Source organism: Trichosurus vulpecula, chromosome 4 (assembly GCF_011100635.1).
Source record: "Trichosurus vulpecula isolate mTriVul1 chromosome 4, mTriVul1.pri, whole genome shotgun sequence".
Taxonomy (NCBI): domain Eukaryota; kingdom Metazoa; phylum Chordata; class Mammalia; order Diprotodontia; family Phalangeridae; genus Trichosurus; species Trichosurus vulpecula.
In genome coordinates, this window is record NC_050576.1 from 156,155,906 (window position 1) to 156,182,144 (window position 26,239).

At 40.7% G+C, this 26,239-nt stretch overlaps 1 protein-coding gene across 1 annotated transcript in view; it reads left to right on the top strand.

Annotated features, from left to right (window-relative positions):
* COPA (COPI coat complex subunit alpha) overlaps positions 1 to 19,070 on the top strand; it is a 38,108-nt gene extending 19,038 nt beyond the window's left edge. Inside the window, exons 11-33 of the mRNA XM_036753796.1 lie at positions 909 to 1,059; positions 2,076 to 2,142; positions 3,169 to 3,244; positions 5,450 to 5,532; positions 6,208 to 6,347; positions 6,455 to 6,540; positions 6,636 to 6,774; positions 7,479 to 7,641; positions 7,772 to 7,918; positions 9,150 to 9,339; positions 9,441 to 9,536; positions 10,264 to 10,352; positions 10,528 to 10,651; positions 11,412 to 11,501; positions 11,680 to 11,789; positions 12,112 to 12,189; positions 15,249 to 15,317; positions 15,664 to 15,800; positions 16,070 to 16,256; positions 16,340 to 16,450; positions 16,860 to 17,021; positions 17,927 to 18,121; positions 18,341 to 19,070. Of these exons, the coding sequence (XP_036609691.1) occupies positions 909 to 1,059; positions 2,076 to 2,142; positions 3,169 to 3,244; positions 5,450 to 5,532; positions 6,208 to 6,347; positions 6,455 to 6,540; positions 6,636 to 6,774; positions 7,479 to 7,641; positions 7,772 to 7,918; positions 9,150 to 9,339; positions 9,441 to 9,536; positions 10,264 to 10,352; positions 10,528 to 10,651; positions 11,412 to 11,501; positions 11,680 to 11,789; positions 12,112 to 12,189; positions 15,249 to 15,317; positions 15,664 to 15,800; positions 16,070 to 16,256; positions 16,340 to 16,450; positions 16,860 to 17,021; positions 17,927 to 18,121; positions 18,341 to 18,400 (2,750 nt within the window). The 3' untranslated portion in view covers positions 18,401 to 19,070. The remainder of the gene's footprint in view (positions 1 to 908; positions 1,060 to 2,075; positions 2,143 to 3,168; positions 3,245 to 5,449; positions 5,533 to 6,207; positions 6,348 to 6,454; positions 6,541 to 6,635; positions 6,775 to 7,478; positions 7,642 to 7,771; positions 7,919 to 9,149; positions 9,340 to 9,440; positions 9,537 to 10,263; positions 10,353 to 10,527; positions 10,652 to 11,411; positions 11,502 to 11,679; positions 11,790 to 12,111; positions 12,190 to 15,248; positions 15,318 to 15,663; positions 15,801 to 16,069; positions 16,257 to 16,339; positions 16,451 to 16,859; positions 17,022 to 17,926; positions 18,122 to 18,340) is intronic.
* Positions 19,071 to 26,239: the final 7,169 nt, after the last annotated feature.

The window sequence follows — 26,239 nt, forward strand, 5'->3', positions numbered from 1 at the left end:
ATAAATATTTTTGTACTTATAGGTCCTTTTTTTTTTTTTAATTTCTTTGGGATACAGACGTAATAGTCGTATTGCTGGGTTGAAGGGTGTATACATGGTTTTCTAATCCTTTGGGCATAGTTCCAAATTGCCCTCCAGAATGGTTGTATCAGTTCACAACTCTATCAGCAATGCATTAGTGTACCAATTTTTCCATATCCCCTCCAACATGTGTCATTTTCGTTTTCTTTCATATTAGCCAATCTAATAGGTGTGAAGTGGTGCCTCAGAGTTGTTTTAATTTGCATTTCTCTAATCAGTAGTGATGTAGAGCATTTTTTCATAAGATTGTAGATTGTAGGTAGCTTTGATTTCTTCTTCTGAAAACTGCCTGTTCACATCCTTTGGCCATTTTTCAATTGGGGAATGACTTGTATTCTTATAAATTTGACTCAGTTCTCTATGTATTTGAGAAATGACTGGCCTTAAGAATCTTAAACCACATACATATAGTTCTCCTTTCAGACTAGTAGGGAAAAGCAGTAGGAGGCTAGGTCTCCTTATGATAGTGGAAGAAGCTAGTAGAAAATGATCAAGCTTTAAATCTTTTCTTAGCCTCCTGGGGCTTAGAGCATGTCGTGTCAATAACAGTTGAAAGAACTTAGAACTTTTTAACCTGAAGAATAGAACCCTTGCAAGGAGGAGAGGGGAGGTGAAGAAGACTTGATAATTTTCTTGAAGTATTTGAAGGACTGTCATTTGGAAGAGAAATTATACTTGTTCTCCCTAGCCTCCAAGAGTAGAAGTATGATTGGAAATTGCAATGAGGCAATCTGAACCCTATCAAGTTTCTGCCCTTTCCCCAGCTTTGTCTGTTCCTTAGCTTCTGTCTCTGACCAAAGCTAACCATTCCCTCTCCTTCCAACCAGGTCATGACGGTGGCATGATTGTCTTTAAACTAGAACGAGAGCGACCAGCTTATGCTGTTCATGGCAACATGCTACACTATGTCAAGGATCGATTCTTGCGCCAGCTTGATTTTAACAGCTCTAAAGATGTTGCTGTCATGCAGTTAAGAAGGTAAATCTGGCTTTGGGTTTGGCCAGTTAGTTCTTCTGTCTTCTTCACACCAGTCTGTAACAAAACAGCTCTCCTGTGGGCTTTCAGCTTGTGTTTCTTTAAGTAGCCTTTGGGATCTTTTTCATCCATATCATAGTTTGGATCTTGTTGGTCCTGCCCAATTTGTATGGTGGGCAAGGAGGGTAGTTATACAGGTAGCCTTGGGAGTGGTTATGTATGGACCCTTAGGTCTAGAACCATCAATTTGACCTGATGACTCCTGGGACAAAGAGCTCTACTGCCGTGGTCTTGACTCATCTATCTGTTTTTATGCACAGCAAGGCAAATTTTCTTTTAATAGAGTACCCCAACTCAGTGACACCACATTCACCTTAGGACCAGCCCAGGTCAGACTGGGAGATAAATTAGAGTTGAACATGTTCCGAGGTCCATTTTGTATTTGTTTGAAACAGAGTCCTCTCCCTCATTCTTCCACCACCCATCAGCAATATATATACAACCCCAAACCAGAGTGCACAGATGATGTGATAACCCCTGGGACTCCCAGTAAAAGGCACTGTCCTCTCAGAAAGCCAGCTGCACCAGCATGCTGAAACATTAATGGTGACAAACCTTGGCATGGGGGGTTTGTTGTCCTCTGCCAGCATTGCTGCAATAAAAGTTGGGTTGATATAAACGTTCCAAGGAACTGGAGAAAACTGCCAGAGACAAATCAAGTCATGTTGCTCTGCGGTGTCAATTGTAATTGTGTGTAGGAATTTGGATTTCAACTAGGCTGATCCCAGTCCCCTGTAGCCCGTCCTTTCTCTATTGCCGCCACCTTCTGTTCATCGATTCAGGGTGTACTGGGTTTGTTTTTTAAAAGCTTTTTACTCAGAAAAAAAGACTCAAGTTAGAAGATTAGATGGAAAGAAAATGAATGCAACTTTGGGAGAAATTTAAAAATCCAAAAGCTGGATTTTTTCAGTCCTATTCTGATGCTTCTTCCCAATTTCCTCTTCTTTGCATCTTGCTAGTGGTTCCAAGTTCCCAGTGTTCAACATGTCATATAACCCAGCAGAGAATGCAGTCCTGCTATGCACAGTAAGTAATCACCATTGAGATGGACTCTTAAACCTCAAAGTATACAGGATTTAAATACCTTCTCTTTCCCATGGCAACACAGTTCTTGAGGATTAGCATGGTGAACATCCATAGGTTCAAACGAGGTATAGTCCCATTATCATAAGTAAAGGATTATTGAGTAGCAGATACCCTAGGAATGGTGAATTCATTCTTACTGTCCTGTGAAGTATAAAATGTCCTAGATTTTCAAAAAGACAATTTTGTTTTGAATTGATGGTGTTTAACAGTGTATTTGCTCTTAGCCCAAGAAGCAATTAACTTGACCTCACTGTTTGAATCAGAGTAAAAGAGTGGGTCAGATAATTAATAGACCTTTTAAAAGGAGATACTTACAGGCTTCCCATGTAACCATCTCTACTTCTTGCAACCTAAATTGCAATGAAGTTTAAAAAATATCCCCATTATTAGTCCCACTGCTGCCAAATTGAGAAAATGAGACCAGTGTTCCTACTCCACTTTTGATTTATGGGCTCTATTGCTGATTTTTCTTCTTGCTCCAACCCGTATTTTTTTAAAGACTGACTCTTTAATGGCAGCTTCTCTTTTAAGTAAACATCTTTTGGTTTTTTTTAGTTTACTAAAGAATGCTCGAAGTAGGAAGTAATGGCACTCTAAGGGAGCAGAACAGATTACCTGCATCCAGCCACTTTGTTCTGAGACATGGAAAGATTCTCTTCCCCTTCTGTCCTTCGATTTGATGGTCTTTTAAATTGAAAAAAGAATAATGCGTATGGTTATCCTAAATTTTCAGGATTTGAGAAAGATGAGTGGTGTTGTGTATATGTGAAAAATTTTGGAAAAGGTCCCGGTAAACCCTGCCTATATATACATTCTTCACTCATCTCAGGGAGAAGAGGGACAGGCTATGTTAAAATAAGATATTCTGAGTATTACATGTTTAGAAAAGAAATATTTTCTTTGTGTTAGATTGAAGAGCTTTGCTATGTTCTTTTACACTGATAATCTTACTCCCCTCTTTTACAGAGAGCCAGCAACCTAGAAAACAGCACCTATGACCTATACACCATTCCCAAGGATGCCGACTCTCAGAATCCTGATGGTAGGCTTTCAGCTGCTCCACTCATTCCAGCCCCACCCCTCTCACATCATCATCCCTCTTCAAGTCCTCCACCTTCCCTTCCCAGACCATATCCACATTGCTCATGTCTGTTGGCAGGTGCCGTTGACAACTGCATCATAGGCGACTACATTGTGAAAAATTCATGTTCCTCCCACATTTTATTACCCCAGCTAGATATATATATTTTATAATTTGGTTATTAGAAACTCTCCGTTTTCCCTTTCAGCACAGCATGCTCTCCTGGTTTATTGTCAGCTGAGATGACTTTCACCCTGGTAGTTTCATTTATTTAAAAATGTGGTTCCAATCTGGGAATGTGTCACCCTGGGGCTGGGGATTTATGCTCTCCCATCCACTTCCAGCTCCAATTTGCCTCCCCTCACATGTCAGAAAGATGTGGCTGTTAACAGCCCCAAGCCCCACCTGGGATCTCAGGATCCAGCTGAGACCCTGCTGCCTCCTCCATCACTCCTACCCCACTGTGAACGGCCTCACTGTCAGAACTTGCTGACGTTGCTGATTATTGGAGTGGCTCTCACTCCTGCTCATGTTCCTCTCTCTTCCTGTGGTCCCTCCTGTTCATCCTGCAGAAGCTAGCAGGATAGCAGTTTAGGCCTCAGATTTCCATTTCTTTATAAACACCTTGACCTCTACTAGAAGGTTTCAGAGGAGCCTTTTTTGTTGCCCATTGCTAGTTTAGATTGTTGGGGCATGTCCCCTTTGTTGGGACAACATCTCTAATCTATGGCATTGATGATGCTGCTGCTTCTATTAGAGCTCTCTGTGATGGATGGTCACAGAGACTGAATGGACCTAGGTCATGACTAGATGAGAACTTGAATGGGAAAAAAAAAATTACATCTTTATTTTCACTAACCTCTAATTGAAATTTATCATTTCCTCCCATTAGGAAGTTTAAGAAGGGGTCTATAGGTTTCACCAGACCACCAAGTGGTTCATGACACAAAAATGAATAAGAACTCCGGATGTCTTAGTGATGGGTATTTAGGGATCCTTCTAGAACTTCCATTGAGCCAAGAGGTTTAGTCTCTTCACCAACCTAACTTATTTTTCTCTCTCAGAACTGCTCAACTACTTATGAAAATTTAGGGAGTTTTAGTTTTGTCATCTCTTTTCCTTTTCCTTGCCTATCCTGGAGGGGGAAGATGGGATTACTAATTAGTAAAGAAACAGCCCAAAGATGGGCAGCAGAAGGAAAGAGGAGGAGAAGCAAAAGACTTGGATAATCCACACGTTGGATCACAAGCTCCTGGTAATGGAGTGTTGGCTACAATAATAATTAGCCTTGTAAATAGCCAGACACCCCAGGTGTCTGAGCAATTTAGGCCAGGCCAGTCAGTATGTTGGTCAGTACATTCTGCCATATTATCTCCTGTTACTGATAGATAAAGGAGCATTACAATGCATCCTTCTGTTCGTCCTCGTATTGAGTGCCCAGATAGTAGGGGCTAGGCATTAAGAAGATCTGTCTCAAATTCGTAATCAGCTCCAGTACTCAGCTAGTGAAAGTAAAGTGATATGGTAGATTTTTGTAAGCTTTCTAAGGGCTGATGGCAGTGGTTGAACTTTTTTGTGCACAACTTTGTTGTATATTAGATGCTACTCATCACAGAGTCCTCCTTCTTTAAGGGCTCCCCTCAGTCAGAGTGCTGTCTGAATTCTGCACCCAGTCCCACAGGGCTCTTTGAGGAGACCTGCATTTACATGTTAAAAGCAGCAGAGCAGCTGTGAGCTAGGGAGGGGGCTCTGCCTCTCCTCCAGCTTGTTTAGCTGCTTATCAGTGGGGGGTCCTGGGCCACCGACAGGCCCCTCGCTGTGCCACAGCTTGGCCAGGAAGGCCCTGCTCGTTAGCTTGACAGAGTGTTCTGTCTCCTAGGATAGGCAGCCCCTTTGCCAGCACATGGCATTGGCTGACAAGCAGCCACTTGGCCTAGGGAAAGAGGATTGGGGGACTGGTACTGGCATTTGGAGAAGAATGGTGGGGAAAAGTCACTCATCAATAGCCTCGGGTTACGACTGAATTAGTTAGGAAGCAGCTGAGCTGGCATAGCCAAGATGGCAGCCAGCAGGACTGGCAGTTCCATAGCACCTGACTCTGTCACCTGCCAGTGGCTTACCACATGTCCCTCCTTACTGACCCCCACCCCATCTTGTTCTCCCTAGCCCCTGAAGGGAAACGTTCTTCTGGCCTGACAGCCGTATGGGTTGCCCGAAATCGTTTTGCTGTCCTGGATCGTATGCATTCGGTGAGTTATGACCAAGATGTTTTTGCAGGGTTTAGTTGCTATTTTTTGAGTGGTGTGAAGTAAACAGAATTGATTTATTACTATCTTTCTTGTTGAGATTAATTATTGAGATCACAGCCAGATCATCTCAGGGCTCAAGTTCTAAAGTGAGATACTCTTTACAATAGCCAAAGCCACAGGGTTTGAAAAAATGGGACCCATGATAAAATGTGCCTCTCCCCTAATATTGTGTAAGAATAGTGTTTGTAATACACTCTTGGTCTGCCATACTTCATAAAATACTGTCTCTGTTACCACCATGCTCTGTCAGGAAGCTATGAAGCGATCGATAAGCAGTGTTGTCTTTCTGCCCTTAGATTGAGATCAGTTATATATTTATGTGACTAGCTCTGCAGACTTTCTTTTATGTTTCTTTGATAAATACAGTCGTTGCCAAGCTTCTCTGAATGTCTCCACTGAGGAAACGGCTTAGAAGAGGGTAGAGTTGGGACGATATGAAAAGGGAAAAACCCTTACCTGACAACAGATCTTAAGCCTTTGGTCAGCATTAGATTTATGGAATAATGAAGAGAGAGCACATGACTAATTGAAGCCAAGGAAATAGCTAACTCAGAAAGGGATCTTACTGTATTTATTCTTTACACTAAATGCTTCATCCTTTCATTTTCAATTCAGCTTCTGATCAAGAACTTGAAGAATGAAATCACCAAGAAAGTGCAGGTCCCCAATTGTGATGAGATCTTTTATGCAGGCACAGGGAACCTGCTGCTTCGAGATGCTGATTCCATCACACTTTTTGATGTACAGCAGAAGCGGTAATTACCCCAGCTCCTTTGGTCCCTCAGAGACCAAAAGAATCTAGGTTCTGACCTGGGATAAAGGGATGATGTCCCCCTTATTCTGTGTCTCCGCTTCCTCTTAGGACTCTGGCATCTGTGAAGATTTCCAAAGTGAAGTATGTCATCTGGTCAGCCGATATGTCCCATGTCGCCCTGTTGGCCAAGCATGGTAAGTACCAACTTAGAGCAGGCTCCCTCATCTACCTGTACCACCCTCCATGTTCCAGTAGGGTACTCATGTCCCTTGCTCCCTCATTCTTACAGCCATCATGATCTGCAATCGTAAACTGGAGTCACTTTGTAACATCCATGAGAATATTCGTGTCAAGAGTGGTGCCTGGGATGAGAGTGGCGTGTTTATCTACACCACCAGCAACCACATCAAATATGCTGTCACTACTGGGTAAGTTCTCTATGTAGGAAAAAGTATTTTTCTGAAACAACTGACCTATTTTGGAGAGATGTACTTAAGCTAATTGTCTCATTCCCCAAGAGAGTTGGAGAAGTCTTGTTATCAAATCCATTGGCCAGATTCATGCTCTGAAGATTCATGCTCTGAAGTTTGCTCACCACTGACTTCCTTCACTCCTGTCATTTTATATCATTCCTCTATACCCCCCAATATCTTTTTTATATCACCTTCATTTTCAAATATATCCTTCTCCCCTTCCCTTGCCAGAGAACCTTCCCTTATGACAAAGAATGAAAAAGAATAAGAAGAGAAAGCAGTTCAGCAAAACTAACCCAGATAACAACAGTCTGACAGTGCATACAATTTCCTGTACCCATCATCTCCCACCTCTAGCAATAACTTTTTCTAAAGGAAGATCCAAAGTTCCTTATTCTACCTTCATTCTACATGGGAAAGTAAAATTAATAATATCAGCATGTAGTATCATCCTCCTGTCATGAATTCTTTCCTCAGTAACTCAGGTAGCATTTGGCAGATCAAGGATAGCTGGATTATAGAGGTATTTAGCAGCATAATAAGGAGGTGTCAGAACTCTTTCTCTTCCCTCCCTTTAGCTGGGCGTGCTTTAGACCTGAAACTGTTTTTCCAGGGGTGCTCATACCTGTGTTTTCTTATCCCTCTCTTCTCACCTTCAGGGACCATGGGATCATCCGTACCCTTGACTTGCCAATCTACGTCACACGGGTGAAGGGCAATAATGTATACTGCCTAGACCGAGAGTGTCGTCCACGAGTGCTTACCATTGATCCCACCGAGTTCAAATTCAAGCTAGCCTTAATCAACAGGAAATATGATGAGGTATGATGAAAAAACAGGCCCCAGGAGGGGAGAGGAAGGGACGTCTTTAAGTAAAATTAAATGCAAGAATTGCTACTTCTCTTGTGAGCGGTCTTTATCACCATCCCTGCTCCCACAAACACTCCTCTAGGTACTGCACATGGTGAGGAATGCCAAATTGGTGGGCCAGTCCATCATTGCCTATCTCCAGAAGAAGGGCTATCCTGAAGTGGCACTACACTTTGTAAAGGATGAGAAGACTCGATTTAGCTTGGCCCTGGAATGTGGCAACATTGAGGTAAAACCACCAGTCTCTTGGAATATCACTGCAAGGGTTGGTAATTGGGGAATCTGATAATTGGATTTGTGAATGGTCCTGGTTGTGTAAGTGGAGATCCTCAAATGCAGTTCAGGATTTTTAAATGATAAATTGTCAGCTTTATATTTATGTTCTCTTTATCACCTACCTTTATCTTTGTCTCTGTGAGTATCTCCTTATCTGTGATATTTCTGTTTTCACTTTTCTTACTCTCAAAACAGAAACAGGATAGTCAAAGGGGAAAACAAATCCCAGCATTCATTGTTCTGATTCCTCAGAGGGAGAGGAGTTTATTAAATTCTCCTTTGAAAGAGTCCATTAAAATGATGATGTGAGTTGTTTATCACATCCATTCAACCCTGAAAATCTGCCCTTTTAGTCTTACTCAATGAGACCCCAGGGGCAGCTAAGTAGTACAATGGATAGAGCACTGGGCCTGGAGTCAGGGAAACCTGAGTTCAAATTTGACCTCAGGCACTTCCTAGCTATGTGACTCATGACAAGTCATTTAACCCTGTTTGCCTCAGTTCCTCATCTGTAAAACGAGCTGGAGAAGAAAATAGCAAACCACTCCATTATCTTTGCCAGGAACACCCAAATAGGGTCCCAGAGTGAGACACAACTGAAGAATAACTGAAACAACACAACAGAGACCTCAGCTGACTCACCTTTAAGGACCTAACAATACAGCATGCAGGGGACGGAGTAGCTAAGTTGGAACAGATCCCATGGAGTTCCACAGCTTCTTTGATATCATTTCAGTGAATAATTTGTTGAAAAGCTATGCAAGTTAATCACAGAATTACTTGATTTGAGGGTTGAAAGGAACCTTAGAAGCTATCAAATCCAAACCATACCCAGAAGGAATTCCCACTATAATAGCCAAGTGGTCATCCAGCCTCTGGTTAAATACCTCTAAGGAGCAACCTATTACCTCTAGAGTTAGCCCATTCCACTTTCCCTAGCCCACTCCAAGTTGTGGAGCTAGACAGTGGCAAAGCTGGTGTGGTTCCCTGACCTGGATCACAAATCCCTTAGGAATATACATATGGCAGGGTGATTTCAATCAGACAAAATAAGAGTAAGGTCTAATAGAGTTGAAGTATAGCCAATGCCCCAGTAACCTCACTTGAAGTCTAAATCTTCAGAGTTCCTAGCTCCCCAACGGTCACTCTTAACCTCTCAGTTGTATCTCTTGGGATATCCTCAGATTGCCCTAGAAGCGGCCAAGGCTCTAGATGACAAGAATTGCTGGGAAAAGCTGGGAGAAGTAGCCTTACTCCAGGGAAACCATCAGATTGTGGAGATGTGCTACCAGCGTACCAAGAATTTTGATAAACTTTCCTTCCTGTACCTCATCACTGGCAACCTTGAGAAACTTCGCAAGATGATGAAGATTGGTGAGGTCCCTCAAACCAGGGATGGAGAGAGAGGCTCTGTGGAGGAGGGAGGAAAGAAAGAGAAGAGGATACGACCTGATGTTTCTTCTTCTCTTGTGCAGCTGAGATCCGGAAAGACATGAGTGGCCATTACCAAAATGCCCTGTACCTGGGTGATGTTTCAGAACGTGTGCGCATCCTGAAGAACTGTGGGCAAAGTGAGTTTAAAATACCTATCGGATCCTTTAGATTCTTAAAGAGGCAGTGCTTTCCATTCCATAATATTTATCTGTTACGGTTGGGGATCTGGGTTTGTATGCTTCCTTTTACTCCTCAGGAGGCCTACCATCACGGGGGGGCACATATTCAGACCAAAAAGAAGGTGCTGCCCAGGAATTCTTCCACAGGAAGAGCAGAAGTGTCAGAGTTAGTGTAATTAAGGAGTTTGAGAGGCATAGAATCAGAATTCCCAAAAAATAGATGTGTGATTTCCATTTGAAGGTAAATCCCTTTCAGAGTTATAGACTAGCTCAGTTCTAGAACCAGCTTCTGCAACTCTCCAAGATCAAGAATGATCTATACCTTATCCACACCATAATAACCTGAGCACCTGACATCTCAAGGAAGATGCCATTCATATTAGGTTTATTGGATTGTGGTGTCCTGGCAAGTCAGGAGGAAGGGGATGAGGTTGGTGTATTAGAACAGCCACAGCTTAAAACAGTAGTTTTTGAATTAACTGGTAGAGAAGGTAATGATTCTGCTTTTCCCTGAAAATTGTGTTTCTCCCCTCAGAACCTACCACACCTTTTCATTCCTCCAAAAGGAGCTTTCACTTCTCAAGAAACCAGAAAAAGAAATGGTTCTCTCCAGATAGAATACTAATGTTCGGGTTAAGGAATAGAGAAAATAGATGTCTAGAATTGAGGTCTGTTTCCTCCACAGAATCCCTGGCCTACCTTACAGCTGCCACTCATGGTCTAGATGAGGAAGCAGAGAGCCTCAAGGAGACATTTGACCCAGAGAAGGAGACAGTAAGTTCCAGATTAGGCTCCTTTGGTCTAGATCAGGGGAAAGTCTGAGCTCCTAGAAGGGGCTTTGTTGTATAGATCTTTGAAGGTTGAGGGTAACTTCAATAACCAGAGTGGACCCCACACATTTTCCCTTTGTTTTTTTATAAACTTGTGGCTATTCTTGGTCACCCTTCAGATTCCAGACATTGACCCTAATGCCAGGCTGCTTCAGCCACCTGCACCCATCATGCCATTGGACACCAACTGGCCCCTGCTAACTGTTTCCAAAGGCTTCTTTGAGGGTTCTATTGCCAGCAAAGGTAAGTATTCAGCACATCCACTACCTGTCAGCTGTCTATTACCACTTTTTGTTTATTGAAGTGACTGGTATATAGGTGTTTAATAAATGTTTACTGGTTGATCAGTTGGTAGAAGTCAGTGGATATATATAGGTGTATAATGTGTATAATAATGCTTGGTTTTGATTTCTTCCCCAAAAGATGAGGGAAACTTAGAGAAACTTTGGAAAGAGAAGTAGTAGTAGTGGAAAGGCTACATATGAGGTGTAGAGGGGCCAGTTAAGGAAATTAAGATTGAGTTACTTACAAGGAAAAAGGAATAAAAATATAAGTTACGAAGAATAGCCAACTTCTCTAATGGATCTGAATTGTAGTAAGACAGATTTAGGCCAGATTTTAGAGAGAAAGGAAAGACTGTAGAAAAGGGGGCTATCATCCTAGAGTTTATCTGGCACAAAGGCTAATTTTCAGGAGCATATAGGTTGGTTCTGTCGCAACTTCTCCTGTCTTTTGTTTTTTGTGAAAGTTGGCCCTGATTGCAACATTCAGCACAGTAATAGTTCCCAACTTTCGAGAGTTAACATATTATCTCTTTTCTCCCCAAATACCAAAAGAGAAAAAGACAGAACCCTGGGTGTCCCTTCCAAAGAGTTGCTGATCCCATCTGTATGAGTTAGGTCTTGGATCGAAAGGAATAAACAGGGTTAAGGAACATCTGCTGGGGGGTCAGGACCTTCTGGTTGCCTCAGCTCCCTGACCTCTTTCTTCCCCATCCTTACAGGGAAAGGTGGTGCCCTGGCAGCTGACATTGACATTGACACTGTTGGCACTGAAGGTTGGGGAGAGGATGCAGAGCTGCAGCTGGACGAAGGTGAGAGATTTGCAAAAGGGATTCAGAGATTGACTGGGCCATTGGATGGGAGCCTACAGGGCCAATCTGAAGGTTTCCAGACTAATGGGGGCCAACTAGGCCTGTAGTGTTCAGCTTTCCTGAGACTATGGCCATGCATCTATCCAAGACTGACAAAAATTTGGATTTTTCCTTACAGATGGGTTTGTGGAAGCTGCAGAGGGTTTTGGCGATGAAGCTCTTGCTAAAGGACAGGAAGAAGGAGGTGGCTGGGATGTAGAGGAAGACCTGGAGCTTCCACCTGAGCTAGTATGGAGAGTTCCATTCCTGCTTTTGTGCATTGCTCAGTAGGGGCTGTCACATAAGACTGAGGTCTCCCAAAGGATCGAGATCTAGGCTTTCTTTCTCTCCCTTGGTAATGTCTATCTAGTGTTCTGCTTATCTTCTTTTGGAAGGAAAAGTTAGTGTAGGAAAGGGCCCACATTAAGAAAATGCTATATGATTTTTTTTTCCTGTGATTCTCCTGGTTCTGTGACCATAGACAAATCTGTTCGCAATAGTTCCCATGCTTTAAATTTCTCAGAGTAAGGGGATAAGAAAACCAAGAGAGTGAATTTCTCTTCCTCTCCAGGATGTCTCCCCCGGGGCAGCCGGAGGCACTGAAGATGGATTCTTTGTGCCTCCCACCAAGGGAACAAGTCCTACTCAGGTAAGTAGGAGAACAGAACAGACAATTATTAAGCACCTCATATGTTCCAGGTACTGTGCTAAAAGGGAAGTGCTATTATTATCCCCATTTTACAATTGAAGAAACAGAGACAGAGGTTAAGAGACTTGCTCAAGATCACATAGCTAAGATGTGTGACTCTAGGTAAGTCACTTAACCTTCCTCAGCCTCAGTTTTCTTACCTGTAAAATGAGGATAGTAACAATGTCCACCTTTCAGGGTTGTTGTGAGGGTTAGATGAGGTAACATATGGAAAGCACTTTGCAAACTTTAAAGAGTTAAATGAACACTAGCTGTTGTTATGTATATGTATGCATTGAAAAATAGTATTGATTGTAGGACATGTTCTGGTAGGGTTTTGAAAGTTATATTTGAGAAGAAAAAAATATAGTCTCTATTCAAACTGAAAAAAAAAAAAAAAAAAAAGATCACATAGCTAAGAAGTGTCTGGGGCCAGATTTGAACTCAGGTCTTTCTGACTCTGGGCCCAGCACTGTATTATAATGCACGATCTAGTTGTCTTTAGGGAGAAGTAGCCTTCACAATGCCTGGTACATAATAGGCACTTAATAAAAGTTTATTGAGTTGAATTGGTTATATAGCTGATAGATAAAAAAGGTGACAGTAATAGAATACCTGGCTACCTTTGGTGGCTTCATGTCGCCTGGCCCAGATAAACCATACCCTCAAAGGACCTCAAAGAACTGGCACCTGTGTTTGGTGAGTCATTGTCAGTGCTATTTGAAAAGAGTGTCCACTGGAGAGGTGCTGTAGGACAGGAAGAGGAAAATGTGCCAGTTTTCAAAAAAGAAAACAGTGCTTTACTTTTATTCTAAGATGGGAGGATAGTTAAATGTTTACAGAAGGAAGAGATGATCACAAAGAACCAATATAACTTAACCAAAAATGTGCCACACCAGAATAAGTTTATTTCCTTTCTTTAAAAAGTTACTAAACCAGCCAGTTGTTGCTGTAGCAGCAAATTATCTCGTAGCAAAACATTTGATAAAGTGATTTGTGAAATACGTGGAGAAATGTGGGCTAAGCAGTAGTAAAATTGAATGGCTGGGCTCAAACTCTGTAGTGGACACTCTCGGTGCTATACTTTTCTCATTGCATTTAATATTTTGCCATTGATTTGGATGAAGACATAGATGGGAACATGCTGGTTAACTATGACAGAATTCTAAAAGGTCTTAACAAAGTAGGACACTGGGTTAGATCTAATTAAACCAGATTTTGGAGGGATAAGACTTAGTTTCAAAAAATCTGTTGCAAAAGACATTACTAGGCAGTTGGTTCAAGAAAGATTTAGGAATTTTAGTGTACTTCAAGCTTAACAAGAGTTAGCCATGTGATATGTCTGTCAGGAATGCTAATACAGTCTTATGTTGCAGTGAGACATAATAGCCAGGAATAAGGTGGTGATGATCAAGTTGTATTCGTCAATAGTTAAGCTGCAATTAGAACATTGTCTTCAGTTCTAGGCATCACATTTTTTTCCCTAAGATTTTTTTTTACTTAATAGTTTTTTTCCCAATTACATGTAAAGATAACTTTCAGCATTCTTTTTTTTTTTAAAAGATTTTGAGTTCTAAATTTTCTTCTCTCCCTTCCCTTTCCCTTCCCCAAGACAGTAAACAAACTTACATGTACAGTCATGTTAAACATATTTCTACATTAGTCACATTATGAAAGAACAATCAAGACAAAAGGGGAAAACCATGAGAAAGAAAAAACAAAGTGAAAATAGCGTGCTTTGATCTGCATCCAGACCCTGTAGTTCTTTCTCTGGTTGTGGAGAGCATTTTCCATCATTAGTCTTTTGGAATTGTCTTACTGTATTTACTGAGAAAAGCTGAGTCTGTCATAGATGATCATTGCACAGTGTTGCTGTTACTGTATACAGTGTTCTCCTGATTCTCCTTACTTCACTCAGCATCAGTTCATGTAAGCCTGTTCACATCATTCTGAAATGTGCCTGCTCATCATTTCTTATAAAACAATAGTATTCCATGACATTCATATACCACAACTTTTTTAGCCATTCCCCAACTAATGGGCATCCCCTCAATTTCCAATTCTTTACAAAAAGGTCTGCTATAAATGTTTTTGTACATGTGGGTCTTTTCCCCTTTTTTATGATCTCTTTGGGACACAGACCTAGTAGTGGTATTGCTGGATCAAAGAGTATGCACAGTTTTATACAAGCATCACATTTTAAAATGGATATTGAAAAAAGAGGGCAACCAGAAAGATGAAGGTCCTTGAAAACATGACACATGAAAATCAGTTGAAGGAACTGGGGATGTTTAGTCTGCAGGAGAGAAGCTCTTGGTGGGGAATGGGAAGGAGGGGAGGGCATGATAACATTCTTCAAGTATTGAGGCTTTGTCACTTGGAGGAGGAATTGGACTTGTTCTCCTTGGCTTCAGAAAGCAGAATTAGGAACAGTGTGTTGAAATTGCAAAGAAGGAAATTGAGACTTATAGTAATGGAACTTTTTTATAGGACTATCAAAAAATAAAAGAAGCTTCATTAGGTAGTAGTAAGTGCCCCTTCACTGGAGATTTTCAAATAAAAATTGGATGGATAACAACTTGTATAGGGATGTGAAGGGTATTCTTTTCCAGGTGTGGATTAGATTAGATAGTCACTGCAGTCCCTTCTATCTCTATACATCTGTAATTCTGATTTTGTCCTTTGGGTGCTGCCTTCTTCCTGACCTAGCTAATATGTAATTGGTGACAAACAAATCTGGTAAAACTTGAAGGGATGTGAGATGGGAGGAGGAAGTATGTTTTTCACCTTCATAGGATCATAGAATCTGTATTTAGAGCTGTAAAGGACCTTAGAAACTTTTGAGTCCAGTAGTCTCATTTTACAGATGAAGAAACTAAAGTACAGTGAGATTATGACTTGCTCAGGTCACACCACTTGTGTCTGTGACAGTAGTGGAATTCAGATCTTTCTGACTTGAAAGTCCAACACTCTACACACCATGCCATCCAGTTGCTAAGACATTTATTTTCCCCCATCAGATCTGGTGCAATAATTCCCAGCTGCCAGTTGACCACATCTTGGCAGGCTCCTTTGAGACAGCTATGCGGGTAAGTCCTCTCAGTGCAACCTCCAACTTGTCTCATCCAGGATGCCTTATGAAGGTCAAGGCATCCATCTTAATCCTATAAAAGCTGCTGTCTCTTCCTGTAAGTACACATGCTTCTGTCTGTCCATCCCTTTCCTTTCCCTTCCCTCCTCTTTCCCATCATCTCTCCAGCTGACCCACTGGTTAGTAGTTCCTCTCAGTTCCCTTTCCTTCTTCCTATCCTTTACCTGCCTCCAAGTTCCATATCAATGACATAAGTACCCTTTCAAGGACAGTTTGTATGCTGTAATATGTGTAGAAGCAGCCCAGTTTACAGCATTTTCTTATGTTTTGTCTTCTCCCTACAGCTCCTCCACGACCAGGTTGGGGTAACCCAATTTGGCCCCTATAAGCAGTTATTTCTCCAGACGTATGCCCGAGGCCGGACCACATACCAGGCTCTGCCGTGCCTACCCACCATGTATGGTTACCCAAACCGCAATTGGTAAGGGCCTACTCTCCCCTTGCTTCCTAAAATGGTAGAGTAAGTGTTTAAAATAAAATAACAGGATTTCTGCTTGAAGGCCCACAAGTTGGCCAGTGACAGAGTCAGGTTTGTCCTAGAATCACTGTGTTTGAAAGCAAAAGGTTGGTATTCAGACTATTCACTCCCCTTGACACTGTTCTTTGCAGCTGCCAGGCCACCTACAAGGTGGGTGTTGACCTTTAACTGGCCCCACTCTCTCCTTTCTTTCCTTACCTTCCTCTTCCTAGGAAGGATGCAGGGCTGAAGAATGGGGTACCAGCTGTGGGGCTGAAGCTTAATGACCTGATCCAGCGGCTGCAGCTGTGCTATCAGCTCACTACAGCGGGCAAGTTTGAGGAGGCAGTGGAGAAATTCCGTTCTATCCTGCTTAGCGTTCCACTTCTTGTAGTGGATAATAAGCAAGAAATTGCTGAGGTAAGAAGTTGTGTAACCTCTTGGCCCTCTTCATACCTTCTTTATTGCACCCTGACCCTGCCATTTTTGGCCCCTTTTCTCAGGCCCAGCAGCTCATTGCCATCTGCCGTGAATACATCGTGGGCTTGTCAATGGAAATTGAGAGGAAGAAGTTGCCCAAAGAGAGCCTAGAACAGCAGAAGCGCATCTGTGAGGTGAGACCTATGGGCCCTTCCCCTGGTCCTGAGGTCTTCATGTGATCTTCTCTCACCAGAGCTTGAAAGTGGGGCTCCATCTTCACATGGTCTTTAATTCAGGGGCAGTAGGAAATGAGATTGGCTGAGCTGGGACAGAGTCTAGGTCTAATCTCAAGGCAAAGGAAAGAGTATGATAGCCTATGCTTAAATATTCCCATTCCTACCAGTCCCCCATACTGTGGAGCTACCCCTTTGCTTTGTAATCTAGACGCAAGCCAGAGTACCTTCTACTTCGTCCTGCTTCTCTTGATGAACTTAGGTCACAGCCTCACACTAAGCTACTAATTTTTACAGCACCAACCTGACATGGGGATATGCAGGCCCCCAGAACTAGAGCACTAATTGTGTTCTCCTTTTTCCCCACCAGATGGCAGCTTACTTCACCCACTCCAATCTGCAGCCTGTGCATATGATCTTGGTGCTTCGAACAGCCCTTAATCTCTTCTTCAAACTCAAGAACTTCAAGACTGCTGCTACCTTTGCACGGCGCCTGTTAGAGCTGGGGCCCAAGCCTGAGGTGTCCCAGCAGGTAGTCAGCTCTTTCTTAGGCAGTTATGGGAGAAATCAGGGTTGATCAAGTATATTCAGAAGGAGAAACCCTAGGATCTCTGCCCCCACAACAGGTACCATGGAGGCAGATGAGTCTTCACTGGGCACTTCTTCAGCTCTAGAGATTGAGGAAGGAATAAGTTTACTCAGTCCAGATGTGGTAGGAAAGAGATAGGGGTTAAACAACGGGACATGGGGCCAACAAGAAGGATGATTATGCAGCCTCAGAAATGACAAGTTCAGTTTTTTACCTCCAGAATACAACAACCCTTCTTCCTAAATTAAGAAAAAGAAAATACCATAACCATGTGTGTGTGTGTGTACATATACAACATACATGTGTATTCGTATGTATGTGTATATGCATATATATTATACATATTCCATCTCTCATCCAAAATAGCAATGTTCCCATGAGTTCAGTGGAAAAGTCATGGCTTCCTATGGCTGAGATGAAATGTGCCAAGCTTATAAAGGACTGTTGAGTCAAAAGTACTGTTTTTTGGGTGAGAGACAAAAAATAAGAAGAATGGTATTCCCCCTCACCCTGTGGAATAGTGTATCCCTTGAATAACTTGGGCATATATAGTCTTTAGAGTGGCAGCATTGTATAGTGCATAGAGAGCCACCCTCAGAGGCAGAATTACCTGGGTTCAGGTCTCTTCTCTAATGCGTACTGGCTATGTGACCCTGAGAAGGCGACTTAGATTCTTAGTGTCTACCACACCAGTCACAGTCTGGGCCATTTATAAGAGGAAGCTTTAAATGGGTGGGGGCTTTATTCACAGCAGCTGCAACAAGGGGCAAAAAACTGCTAAAACATGCTAGAGGATGGTAGAAAGATGTTCTGTGAACCATCACCTTCCATCTCTAACATCCCCTTAGACACGAAAGATCCTGTCAGCCTGTGAGAAGAACCCTACAGATGCCTACCAGCTCAATTATGACATGCACAACCCTTTTGACATCTGTGCTGCATCTTACCGACCTATTTACCGTGGCAAGCCAGTGGAAAAGTGTCCCCTCAGTGGGGCTTGCTACTGTCCTGAGTTTCAGGGCCAGATCTGCCGTGTCACCACAGTAAGTATTGTCCAAGGGGATTCTTCAAGGACAGAGATTTCTATTTTCTGTACCTTGTTTAGAGTTGTGAGTCCATCACCCTTGGCTGAGTAGAATGTAGCAAATATGTTCTTGGGCCTCTCAGCCCCACATAAATAGCCTCTTGAACCCTTTTCATCCTTGGATGTCCCAAGCTTCTCTGTCTCACTAGCTTTTTTTTTTTTCTGTTCTCTTCCATAGGTGACAGAAATTGGCAAAGATGTGATTGGTCTAAGGATCAGTCCTTTGCAGTTCCGCTGAGGCTCTGTGCTGGAGTAGGGATTAGGTATAGAACCATTTTGCTACTGGTGGTTTTTCCCAGAGAAAATACTCCATGTTCTCATCTGTCTTGCATCCTCATTTCTAATTTTCCCCACCCTAAGTTTCTTACTCCCATTCCCTGGTTTTCTTTCCTCCTTTGCTGTAGCCAATTGAGATTTTTATGGCTTAGTACCTACTCCTTTGAAACACTTGGTTTTTTCATGATTACTATAATTCAGGCCATAGTTGGCCTATTCAAATAAAAGCTCCCCACTCCCTCCCTAGCTAAGATCTGTTAGGAAGAGAAGATTCCATGGAGCAAGGAACCAGCCATTCACCCAACAACTTTGTCCCTCTAATCCTCTCTTCCCTGTTCCTCGGCAAGAAAAATATTCTAGAATGTGCTCTGTCAGTCCTCGGCCCCACCTGACCTTCAGCCACCAGATAGGACTGACAGGATTTCCTTGGACCATGGAACTGAATCCCATATCCTTGTTCTATACAAAGGTAGATGCCTTCTTTCTGCCCAGTGGACTGAGTTCAGTACTGAAAAAGATCCAGCTGATTCTTAAAATGAAAACACATTTTCACATTGATTTATCCTTTGTCACTGTTCCTGTTCATGAGTTTTGTTTCTTACATTTAATAAATTGGACTTAGTACCTGAGTAGCTTGATTTGTTACGTTTCTCTTAATGTTCCTTAATTCTCACTCAGTGTCCCACTAAGTTAAGGATTCACTTAGCAGATACTAGTTCATCCCTGTGTGGCAACAGTCTTGCTAGCAGCTACTGTGGCTGTGTAAGACCAATAACACCAGCATACAGAAGGGCTGCTAACACAGGTTCTTTGATCTGCCTTACTAAGGAAAGTAACTTTAAGGGGTTAACAATCTCATTTTAATCACACATACAAATACAACTCAGTTCAGGAGGAAAAACCAGCACCCTGAACTTCAGACCAAATAAAAATAAATGACAAACACATCGTAAACAGACCAAATACAAACCAACATCTAGGTTAGCAAAGCTGGGGGGGGCAGTTACAACAGGTTGCCCAGAGTCACAAGCAACTCTTCCAGTGAGTGAGAGCCCCAAAAGTCAACACTTATATACCTATATCAGGGCCCTGGAATACTTGATTACCTCAGTGCTGACAAGCACTCAAACAAAGAACAGTGAAAAATCCCTAGTATCACCATATACAAGTCAATGACTCCTGATTGTCTTAGTGCCGGGAAACATTCCTAGATAAGATCCCATTTTGTCTGCCCCATTCAAGCAAAGGCCAGAATCAGTAAAGGCACTTAAGAGAAGAACAGCAAGAAGTCCCACCTTAATTACTGATACACCCTGCTGTGTTAAAGGCACTTCATGTAGTGCTGAGGGAGCAATAGGTATAGGGGCTGGACTTGTGATTTTGTTGGTATAGAGAATTCCCAGTAGGGAAATTCTCTCAGTGCTTGTTGGTATTTCTCTTCAACTTGTGGTCTTAGAAAGTTGCCTGGAGCAGCTTTCCCTGACCATACCCAGTGAGTCGTGCCTCTCATAACAAAAAATAAATAGAAAAAAAAACAGTTTAGTAAAATTAACCAACTTATAAAATGAGTCCCACACAAGTTGTCCCATGCTTTTTGAAATTCTTTTTTATTGTTCCTTACAGCTCAGTAATACTCTATTCCATTCATGTTCCAAAACGTGTTTAGCCATTCCCCAATTGATAAGTGTCTACTTTGTTCCCCACATTTTCTTGATTTCAAATCCAGCACTTTATCCATTATACCATGCTGTTTCACAGTCAACAGCTTCTCTTCTTTAGTTACATTGACTTTGTACCTTAAAAAATTTTGGTTTCATGTAGTCAAAATCATCTATTTTCCTTTTTTTTTTCTGAATAAAATTATTAGTAGCACTTTATTTTTATCATACATTTAGTAATGACAGTGGAGGTTCTGTAGAAGTGCACATAAAAGCTTTCTTAATAGTAAATCAGTTCATTATGATTTGAGCAAACATAATGAATACATAATGAATATTTCTGGGTGGGTTGTTTACTGTACAATAAAGCACTCAGTAAGACTGAAAAGAATATGTGGATACTGAAAAACTGGTGCTATTTTGATAAGCTTTAAAGATTCCCTTCAAGATATTTCTTATTCATTTCTTTTTTTTTTTTAGATAGGCTGATATGAGAATTTACTTGATTTGCATGTCATGTTTTTTTTTTTTAGTTTACAACACATGGTTCTATATAATTTTGAGTTCCAGATTTTCTCCCCTCCCTCCCCCTTCCCTCCCCAAGACGGCATGGAATCTCATATAACTACCACGTATAACTTCACATTGAATTAATTTATACACTAGTCAAGTTGTAGAGAAGAATTATGACCAATGGAATGAATCATGAGAAAGAAGAAACAGAACCAAAAAAAAAACAAACCCAAAAACAAAAACCAAAGAGAAGAAAAAAAGGGGAAAAAAAAGGCAAGCATGAAGCGTGCCTCAATCTGCATTCAAACTTCATAGTTCTTTTTCTGGATGTAGATAGCATTCTCCATCATGAGTCCTTTGGAGCTGTGCCTGCACCTTGTGTTGCTGAGAAGAGCGAAGTCTGTCAGGGTTAGTCCTCATGCAATCCATATATCTGTGGTTGTGTATAATGTTCTGGCTCTGCTCCGCTCACTCAGCATTATGTCGTGTAGGTTTTTCCAGGTTGTTATGAAGTCCGTATCATCCCCATTTCTTATGGCACAATAGTATTCCATCACCTTCATATACCACAGCTTGTTCAGCCATTCCCCAATTGATGGGCATCCCTTTGATTTCCAATTCTTGGCTACCACAAAAAGAGCTGCTGTAAATATTTTTGTACATATGGGTCCTTTTCCTGCTGGTGTGATTTCTTTGGGATACAACCCTAGAAGTGGTATTGCTGGGTCAAAGGGTAAGAACCTTTTTATGGCCCTTTGTGCATAGTTCCAAATTGCTCTCCAAAATGGCTGGATCAGCTCACAACTCCACCAGCAATGTAACAATGTTCCAATTTTCCCACATCCTCTCCAGCATTTATCATTTTCCTGTTTTGTTATTTTAGCCAATCTGACCGGAGAGATGTGGTATCTAAGAGTTGTTTTGATTTGCATTTCTCTAATCAATAGTGATTTGGAGCATTTTTTCATATGCTGATAGATAGCTTTAATTTCTTCCTCTGAAAACTGCCTGTTCGTATCCTTTGACCATTTCTCAATTGGGGACTGGCTTGTATTCCTATATATTTGGCTCAGTTCCCAGTATATTTTAGAAATGAGGCCTTTATCAGAGATACTAGTTCTAAAGATTTTCTCCCAATTTTCTGCTTCCCTCCTAATTTTTGTTGCATTGGCTTTTTTTGTACAAAAACATTTCAATTTAACATAATCAAAATTACCCATTTTGCATTTTGTAACACTCTCTATGTCTTATTGGGTCATAATTCTTTTCTTTTCCATAAATCTGATAAGTAAACTCTTCCTTGCTCTCCCAAATTACTTACAGTATCAGCCTTTACTCCTAAATCATGAACCCATTTTGACTTTATTTTGGTACACAGTGTAAGATATTGGTCTACCATTTTCCAATTTTCCCAACAGTTTTTGTGAAATAGTGAATTATTAGCCCAAAAGCTGGCCTCTTTGGGTTTATCAATTGGTAGATTGCTATAGTTGTTGACTTCTCCATCTTGTATTCCTATCCTGTTCCACTGATCCACACCTCTGTTTCTTAGCCAGTATCAGGTAGTTTTGATGACTGCTGCTCTGTAGTACAGTTTAATATCTGGTATGGCTAGGCCACCTTCTCTAGCATTTCTTTTCATCAATACCCTAGATATTCTAGACCTCTTGTTTTTCCAGATGAATTTTGTTATTATTTTGTCCAGCTCAGTAAAATAATTTTTTGGTAGTTCAATTGGTATGGCACTGAATAGATAGATTAATTTAGGTAAAATTGTCATTTTTATTATATTGGCTTGGCCTAACCATGAGCAACTGATATTTTTCCATTTATTTAGATCTGACTTTATTCGCGTGAAAAGTGTTTCATAGTTATGTTCATATAGGCCCTGGGTTTGTCTTGGCAAATAGATTCCCAAATATTTTATAGTGTCTACAATAACTTTGAATGGAATTTCTCTTTCTATCTCTTGCTGTTGGGCTTTGTCAGTAATGTATAGGAATGCTGAGGATTTATGTGGGTTTATTTTATATCCTGCAACTTTGCTAAAGTTGTTTATTATTTCAAGTAGTTTTTTACTTGATTCTCTAGGATTCTCTAAATAAATCATCATATCATCTGCAAAAAGTGATAATTTAGTTTCTTCTTTTCCTATTCTAATTCCTTCAATTTCTTTTTCTTCTCTTATTGCTACAGCTAACGTTTCTAGTACCAAATTCAATAGTAGGGGTGATAATGGACATCCTTGTTTCACCCCCGATCTTATTGGGAATGCATCTAGCTTATCCCCATTACAAATAATGCTTGTTGATGGCTTTAGGTAGATGCTATTTATAATTTTAAGGAAAGTTCCATTTATTCCTATGCTTTCTAGTGTTTTTAATAGGAATGGGTTTTGTATTTTGTCAAAGGCTTTTTCTGTGTCTATTGAGATGATCATATGGTTTCTGCTAGTTTCTGAACTTGATAAATCTAACCTCAAAATAAATAAGACAGAAGTTAAGGAGGTAAACAGAATTTTAGAAAAGGCAGATATGATAGACCTCTGGAGAAAACTGAATGGGGATAAAAAGGAATATACTTTCTTCTCAGCGGTACATGGCACATACTCAAAAATTGACCATGTACTAGGGCATAAAAACCTCACAATCCAGTGCAGAAAGGCAGAAGTAGTCAAAGCACACTTTTCAGATCATGATGCAATAAGAATTATTTGTAACAAAGAACCATGGAAAAATAAGCTAAAAATTAATTGGAAACTAAATAATCTAATTCTAAAGAATGAGTGCGCCAAAGAACAAATCAGAGAAACAATTAATAACTTCATTCAAGAGAATGACAATAATAAAACAACATACCAAAACTTATGGGATACAGCAAAAGCAGTTCTTAGGGGAAGTTTTATATCCCTAAATGCTTACATGAATAAAATAGGGAAAAAGGAGATCAATGATCTGGGCATACAGCTGAAAAAGCTAGAAAAAGAGCAAATTGAAAATCCCCAATTAAATACCAAATTAGAAATGCTGAAAATCAAAGGAGAGATTAATAAAATTGAAACCAAGAAAACTATTGAATTAATAAATAAAACAAAAAACTGGTTTTATGAAAAAAAAAACAATAAAATTGATAAACCTTTGGTCAATTTGATTAAAAAAAAGAAAGAAGAAAATCAAATTACCAGTATCAAAAATGAAGACGGTGAGTTCACCTCTAACAAAGAGGAAATCAAAATAATAATTAGGAATTATTTTGCCTAATTGTATGCCCATAAATTTGACAACCTTAGAGATATGGATGAATATCTACAAAAACATAAACTGCCCAGGTTAACAGAAAAGGAAGTAAAATTTCTAAATAACCCCATCTCAGAAAAAGAAATTGAGTACGCCATCAATGAACTCCCTAGGAAAAAATCTCCAGGGCCAGATGGTTTTACATGTGAATTCTATCAAACATTTAAAGAACAACTAATTCCAATACTTTGTAGACTATTTGGGAAAATAGGTGAAGAAGGAGTCCTACCAAATTCTTTTTATGACACAAATATGGTACTAATACCCAAACCAGGTAGAGTCAAAACAGAGAAAGAAAATTATAGACCAATTTCTCTAATGAATATTGATGCAAAAATTGTAAATAAAATATTAGCAAAAAGATTGCAGCAACTTATGAGAATAATACACTATGACCAGGTAGGATTTATTCCAGGAATGCAAGGCTGGTTCAATATTAGGAAAACTATTAGCATAATTGACCAAGATCACCTATTTTCTTTTTTGTGTCTCTTATCTCTTATTTAGTTAAGAACTCACCCTCTAGCCATTGCTATGAAAAGTAATTGATTTGGTTCTCTTCTAACTTTCATAGTCAGGTTTTACATCCATTTTGGTCTCAGGTTCTTAAACCTTTTTTATGTCCTACAACCCTTTGACAATCTATTAAGTCTATGGACTCCTCAGAATAATGTTTTTAAATTCATAAAAAAGGAATGTAGGATTGCAAAGGAAACCACATATATTGAAATATAATTACTAAATTACTTAAGCAAGCTCATGTACCACAGTCTAAACTTAATTTTTGCCAAATCATTTTTCAGTTTTCCTAGCAGTTCTTGCCAAAAATTGGGAATAATTTTCCTAAGTAAATTATGTTCTAAGGGGTATTGAATACTTGTTTATTTGACTTCATTTGTTTCCAATTCTTCCTTATCTAATCAGTTCTACTGGTCTACATTTCTATTTTTTAACCAAAACAAAATAGTTATGATAATTACTGTTTCGTAGTATAATTTGAGATATCAAAGTGCTTCTCTCCCTAAATTCCTATTTTTTGTCATTATTTACCTAGAGAGTCTGAACATTTTGTTTCTCCAAATGAATTATATTATCTGGTCTAGCACTATAAAGTATCCCTTTGGTAATTGCTGTCGGACTAAATCTTTAAAGGTTCTTTCATTCATGCGTGTCATGGACCCTTTTGGTCATCTAGATAAGCTTATGGACCCCTTCTCAGAATGTTTAAGTTGAGAGAAAATGGTGGAGTAGGTCAGAAAACTGCAGGCTCTCCAAATTTCCCCCACCAAAGAAGACATATCATCTCAAAGTGAACATAGAGCTATAGAAATTTTAATTTTAATTTTAAATTTAAATTTTAAAAGTCAGGGTAAAGCAGTTGTCCTAAGACAACTGGAGTGGACCTCGGGAAAGACCCTGCTTCCGGGGTTGGATCTACCCTTGCAGAGGCAGACATCTCCAAGCAGACTACTGATGAGGTTAAATAAAAGTGATGATGGTAGGGAACCATAGGTTTTTAGGAGTGCTCAAGACCCCAAACACTGACACGCCGGGTCCTGCTGAATGAATTCAACTCAAGCCTTCTCATCCAAGGAAAAAGACAAAGTTTATTAAGGATTTGCCATATTGGGTTGTCTTAAGAAATCTTACTATTTGTGATGCTTGTTTTCACAAGCAGACCAGATTCAATCCACTGAGCTAGATTGAATCTGAGTGTCTTCATGGAACCAAGATGAGACTTATATACAGAAAGATTGTGGAAGGGATTGAGGGGTGGTCAAGTAGTCTGGGGTGACTAGAGGAGGGGCTTAGGGAGGGTCTTGAGGAGGAGTCCAAGGAGGATCCCAGATGGGACTGGGGTAACTAGAGGTCAAGACTCCAGGAAACAAGAAAATGGGATTTCGATAGGATTAAGGGTGGGAAGTAGCTGGACAATAGAGAGCTAGGCCAGGTAGAGATTTGGGCCTAGTGATAAGGAAAGGCTTATGGCCTCAGGCGAGGCCAGATCAAGTGGAAAGATTCAAGGAGAGTTCAAAGGGTTTCCCAGAGACTGTACTCCAGCTTCAAGGGGGTTCCCAGAGACTGTACTCCAGATTCAAAGGGGTTCCCAGAGATTGTACCCTCATCAGCTACCTCCAGGCAGATTCACCTGAAACTGTTAATAAACAACAAACTCTGGAGGTAGCTGGTTCTGAAGTAAGGCTTGGCCTCAGAAACTTTCACCTCTGGACAGTGACAGTGGGTCAGACTGCTGAGTAAGGAAGATAGAAGGACCCATCCCTGTCCCAGGCCTACCTGTGTTGACCAAACAGATTCCTGTGGCAGCTGTGAGTA